At 36.8% G+C, this 6509-nt stretch overlaps 1 protein-coding gene across 1 annotated transcript; it reads left to right on the forward strand.

The window, feature by feature from the left end:
- Nucleotides 1–4150: 4150 nt before the first annotated feature.
- On the forward strand, nucleotides 4151–6128 carry LOC120003122 (protein JINGUBANG). The gene has a single exon (XM_038852039.1). It carries the CDS (start codon nucleotides 4279–4281, stop codon nucleotides 5665–5667), a length of 1389 nt encoding a protein of 462 aa, XP_038707967.1. The 5' UTR covers nucleotides 4151–4278; the 3' UTR covers nucleotides 5668–6128.
- Nucleotides 6129–6509: the final 381 nt, after the last annotated feature.

Consider the following 6509-nt stretch of genomic DNA (forward strand, 5'->3'; position numbering starts at 1 on the left):
AGCTAATAGGGTTTTGATCGTGACTAAATTATGTTCTAAGTACTATTAATGCTTACATGTTTGAGGATTAGCCAACAAGCTATTGAGATGCAATAGTTAAGGTGCTTCCACTTAATTAACATATATATATATATATATATATATATATATATATATATTCCTATGAATGTATATATAATATGTAGTTTTGGTGGAAATGAACTCTTTAATTTGAGCCACTCTTGTTGTTTGCCCTAACAAGAGAGTTTTGACTTTGAACAGTTTACTTGGGGCAAAATGTGTTTGATTTGCAATCAATAAATTATTTATATCTAGTGAGAGAGTATAGCTCAGGAGTGGATGTTTATCAATTGTAGACTCCACTCTTTTTTTAATAAGTGGATTTCACTTGTTATTTCACTTTTTAGAGCTGCTCAAAAAGCGGAGACCGTAACTTTATAAGTTATCAATCTTCGCATATGAGCAATGGTATATATAAATATGACAATAACATTTTGAATATATGAGCAATGGTACATATAAAATATTTTTTAAAAAATTTGGAAAAAATATATTATCGTACACTTTTCATGTTGAATTTGATTTTTGTTTCCAACAAAAAATATGTGGTTGAATTCGTAAGACCGATCAAAACATAAATATATTTTTTCCAAATTTTTTAAAAAATATTTTGACCCCTAAAAGTTAGGATCTCATTCTAGGACCTCATGAGAGAATTCCTCTCTCTCTATATATATATATAAAATCATTGAATTACAATATATTTTTTCATGTTTTGAGAGGCCAACGTACACTTGTAAGAGGTCTTAATTTGTAGGCTATAATTTATATATAGTGTATATATATTAACATTACTTTTTCTTTCCTAAGGAAAAAATTCAATGATAAGATTTGGGTTGATCTATAAAAATATGGTCAATACCTGTTTGGTCTGAGAGAAAATGTGTTGGCATGCTCATTTTGTGGCCACATACATGAATATCATGAGTTTCTTAATTTCTTTAAGAGATCATCATCTTCAGTTGACTTCTTTTTAATACCCAATTTTTTGCTTTTCTATTATATCCAAGATCAGGAATTTTAATTTTTTAATTAGCAATCATTAGAATTGAAATATATTTATTTTTCATAAAAAAAAGTCCCATTTTCTATAGTTTTTTGTTTGGAAATTAGTGTTTTGTCAAAATTGTGCTCCCAGATATTAATCTTGCTTATGTAATGTCCTGCAAACCCTAAAGGATAACTTTACTTGAAGATCGATCTGACTGATTATGATCCGACAAGGATGATCCAAGATAATTAATTAAGTCTAAAAGTCTAATTAAAAAGGAAATGCCACCTTTACTTGCCTATGTGCGTGTGTGTGTATATATATATCATCAACATATTCAACCAATTAGCTCTAAAGCAAAATCATACGGATTTGTAAGATCCCGAGTTCAATTCTCATTAGAAGCAATACCATTGTGGCCACGCACTGAGCCCGAGTTTACGCACATATCGGATATTTGAAAGGCAAGCTTAAAAATCATCTACATATTAAGTGTCCTATATATGTGTGACTCCATTTTATTTTTGATGACCATGAACGACATCATAAAAAGTTTTTCCTATGAACATCTGATATATGCTTAAACTCGAACTTTCAGGTCAACGACATTGTAAGTAGGGTCAAAGTCCAAGCGTGTGACCATAAAAGTATTGCTCTTAATAGGAATAGAACTTAGGACCTCTCAAATACATATGGTTTGATCCTAGAAAGATTCACCAATCATACGACTCTGTCTTGCTTATATGTGTGTCTTGTTATGATTATAACAAAACATGATAAGAACGTTGTTAATGTATTTGGTTCCAAATTGTGAGACCAAATTAATTATATCATGTTTGATGGGAATCAAACGAACTTAATAAACTCGAAACAATGCTAACACATGCCCTAATATTGTGGATTCACTGACTATTTTTCTTACCATTCTTTAAGTACTTAAAGAATGGTAAGAAAAATATTAAGTAGTGGTGATAGGTGGAGGATGTTTTGCTTATGTCAGTTAGCTTATTGGGCATTGACTGATGAAAATCCACGTGTCAAAATCCCATTACGCAGTTACATACTTGATCAGGTAAGCTGTCCTACACAACAGATTCTTCTCCCCTGGACAAACCAAACCTAGCCAAGCTGACAGTTGGCTTATATCATTCATCAATCATCATCCATGCAAAGCAAAAGCTAGTTTGGCGTTTTGAGAAATTACGTGTAGGATCCCGCTCGAGTGAGTGAGATCAGAAGTTTATGCATCGTAATTTTGGTGGTACTGGGTGAGTAATCGAGTAATGAAGGAATTAAGTCTCTTATCACACATCAAACAAGAGAAGATATAAAGTCCATTGTATAATAGGCAAACTTTTATCCAAACTAATAACAAACGTTTTTTTTGAACTCAAACTAATAGGAGTTGGTATTGAGCTTATGAAGATAAAGTCGTGCGGATTAATATGATCTGATCCAAAATAGATAAAATGTTCGTAGTATTGATGGACGGAGTATTACATAACGTGAGGAGAAAGCAAAACCCCAAAAATTGAAACCGTTACGTGGCAGTTAACTTGAGCTTTATGAGGATAATAAAAAAGTCAACATCTCTTACCAATCCATCGATGTTTTATAGGTGGCAGTCATTTAAGAACCGTTGACATATTGGCGCGTAAAAGCCCTGAATATGTGAAAGAAGAACTCCTTCCTAATTAGAGCAGCCTTTTTTGTTCAAAAAGACTTTGTATAGCACAACATATACCTACATTTGGTTCAACAGCTTGCGACTTATGGTACGACATATCATCGCATACATTGTCAGCTGCCGAGTTCTTGTCCTCAATTAGGTTGTGTAGCTTTTTTTGCTTATTATTTTTTAAAAAAAAATTGTGAAGGTAACCTTAAAATTGGATAGCTGTAATGATTGATTAATTTGTTGGGAATGGAAGTTACTGGAGATGAGACTTACGTGGGCGCTTCAGTTTAGATTCGAAAATGATAAAGATATCTCAGTTTTTGAGGTATATGCACAGGATATAATATGTATGTGATGGGCTCTACATGCCCATTAAATCATGTGCATACATCTCAACTACTGGGATAATCGAGATCCCAGTTGCTAGGATCTGTAACACTTTTGATTTAGATTAAAGATTGATTCTTTTTTAATTTTGAAGTCACTAGTGATTAATTTTGAAGCAAAATGCTTTGATACGTTGGTCCACATGATCATTATAGCTAGGAAAAGTAACTCAATCCAATCTATTCAAGGAAAAATTTCGTCTGAAGAGGATGGCTTAACCTGTACTCACCGCTACAAGACGTATTATTGTCAATGATGATCGAAACCCTCTATCCAAAACAAAGAAATTAAGATTGCGATATGTGAGGCCATGTAAAATTAATCTCTTCTTAATTTATACTAATTGACTAATAGTGTAAGTGAACACAAATAGGTACCCAATATCAAGGGAAGTAGAAAGTCATATATAGCAGACGTGAAGCGACGTCGTTTTAGTATTTCAAACTTTTTTCAGTCATGGAAAAAGACTTTTGTGGCGAAGCGCGCAATTAAAGCGGTCAATACACCACCTTTTCCATCTGCATAATAAATATTTAAATGTTTGGATTCTAATCTGGATTGGATTTCATACGTACTTAATTGATCAAATTGATTTAAATATGGACAAATAAATCAGACAATAACATAATCCGGTTTAAGGTTCAGACAAGTAAATTGGATGAAATTTATGTGTTTGGACTCAGATCTTGTTTTAAATTAAACACAAAAATTTTGTGTTTGGATTTTGAATCCGAATTTTAAATGTATAACTTATATCTAAACTTAATTTAATATGAGTTGAACAAATTCAATTATTCAGACCGAATATAATTTTACTACCCCTAGTCTTTCCTCTAGAAATAGTGAAATACGTACACAAAAAGAAATTCCCGCTCTAGCGTGTGAAGCTTAAAAAGCCCACATGTCAATAAATTTGAACACATTAATGATGAAACAAATTATGAATGATGATCACGTCTCTTCCTCTTCCACGTGTCCCCCCGCATCACCTACTGTTCAACTCCCCATCTATATATACAAACTCCTCATATCAATTCCGCCCTCATCTTTCCCTTCTCTCTACAACTACAAAATCAATTACTTCTCTCTCAACAAAAACCGCCATAAAAACTCTTCTTCATAATTTCTGCTTTTGTTTGCTGTGCTGCTTTGTTGAATACTAATGGGAATCAGCCAAGGAGGAGGCACAATCGTTATGGAGCACAACCGTCGAAAATTCGGGGACCTGTTACGCTCCTCCGATCCATCTCTCCTCTCCAACCACGATGAAGAAGAAGACTATAATAATCACCACCGCAAGAGCACCGCCTCTGCTTCAAGTCCGCGATACGCTCCCGGCACTCCAACCAGTGGCGACGCTTCCCCCAACTATCTCATGTCGCCGTGGAATCAGCCCTCCCCGTACATGAAATCTCCATGGCTCACTTCATCTTCGTATATCAACGATTCTCTAGCTCCAAATGGTTTAATCGGATCCATTGTGCGTGAAGAAGGACATGTATACTCATTAGCTGCGGCTGGAGATTTGTTATACACGGGATCTGACAGTAAAAACATACGCGTTTGGAAGAATCTGAAGGAATTTACGGGGTTTAAGGCTGCTAGTGGCTTAGTTAAGGCCATTGTTATCTCGGCCGACCGGATTTTTACCGGTCATCAAGACGGTAAGATCCGAGTCTGGAAGGTTTCCTCCAGAGATCCGCGTGTTCATAGACGTGTTGGTAGTTTACCTACCTTTAAAGACTATGTCAAAAGCTCAGTCAATCCGAAGAACTACGTGGAAGTTCGTCGGCATAGGAACGTTCTCCGAATCAAACATTTCGACGCCGTTTCGTGCCTCAGCTTGAACGAAGAACGAGGACTATTGTACTCTGGTTCATGGGACAAGACCTTGAAAGTGTGGAGACTCTCCGATTCGAAATGCCTCGAATCGATTGACGCACACGACGACGCCATAAACTCCGTCGCGTGCGGTTTTGATTCGCTGGTGTTCACCGGATCTGCAGACGGGACGGTGAAGGTGTGGAGGAGAGAACTTCAAGGGAGAGGAACGAAACATTTCTTGATGCAGGTGTTGTTAAAGCAAGAGAACGCGGTAACCTCGATCGCCGTAAATCAAGAATCGGCGGTGATCTACTGCGGTTCCTCAGACGGTTTGGTGAATTTCTGGGAACGTGAAAAGCACCTTTCACATGGCGGGGTTCTTCGGGGCCACAAGATGGCAGTGCTATGCCTAGCCGCGGCCGGTAACTTAGTCTTCAGTGGGTCCGCCGATAAGAACATATGCGTGTGGAGCAAGGACGACGGTGGGGTCCACACTTGTTTGGCAGTTTTGACAGGTCACGCTGGGCCCGTCAAGTGTTTGGCCGTTGAGGAAGATGAGGAATCTGACAAGCAAGATCAACGGTGGACAGTGTACAGTGGGAGTTTGGACAATTCTGTCAAGGTGTGGCGCGTCTCGGAGAATCTACCCCGGTTAAATGGTTACACACCGAGCTATTCGTCCTCTCCTGTAACGGTAACCATGGAACGAAGGAAGGGCCACTATTAGTTAACGACGACGCAGGTTAGTTAAAATGGACGTGCAGGCCTCGCGGAGTCACACACGTAATGCAAATATTGGTGAATCTGGTGGTCCCTACAGCAAACCAATAGCGGAAAAGAAAGGGCGCTTGGAGTAACCATGAACTTTGAATCGCAGCCTTTGGACGCACAATGAGTTCTAACACAAAACACAGCGATGCAATAACATGTAGCGTCACTGTCCATTGATTTTCCCTTTTATGGCGTGCACATTATATGTGTTCTTTCATAGTTTCATATGCCATGAACTTGGCTTTATATACACTTCTTTAATTTGTTTGGAGATCCTCTTTCATCTCTTGATGTATAGAAAATAAACAAGAGCATCGTATTTGTAATATGAACACTCGGACAGATTTTTTACTATTCGGACAGTCAAACTGCTTATATAACATTAAAAAATCAATAATAAGGAATATGTTCGAATAGGGAGAAATTTGCTCGTATGTGTATATTGGAATAATTTTCAACTTTGAGTTCCCAAAATGGAGCGTGTGAACATTCGGTGATTAAGTTAGAAAAAAAATTACATCATCCCGTTAAAAACATTTGTTTGCTTACCTGACACACATGGTTTGTAGATTATTGCATAGACTCGTGACTTTACTCTATATAAACTCGAAAGATAATAACAGCAGATTCTCATGTCATAAAAAAAAAAAACTTCGGAGAAACCTAGCTAGGTAATAATTGTCGTAAAACCTAATAAATAATGGAGATATGGAAATAGTCATAGGTTTTACCAAAACCAATAATGGAAAGGTCGACAAAGAATGAACACCCAACGCTGGAAGAAACATATGCGTACGT

This window comes from Tripterygium wilfordii, chromosome 7, assembly GCF_013401445.1.
Source record: "Tripterygium wilfordii isolate XIE 37 chromosome 7, ASM1340144v1, whole genome shotgun sequence".
Classification (NCBI taxonomy): Eukaryota; Viridiplantae; Streptophyta; class Magnoliopsida; order Celastrales; family Celastraceae; genus Tripterygium; species Tripterygium wilfordii.

Excerpts from the sequence above, each read along its gene's own strand:
- LOC120003122 (XM_038852039.1), top strand. The coding sequence starts at position 4,279 with ATGGGAATCAGCCAAGGAGGAGGCACAATCGTTATGGAGCACAACCGT.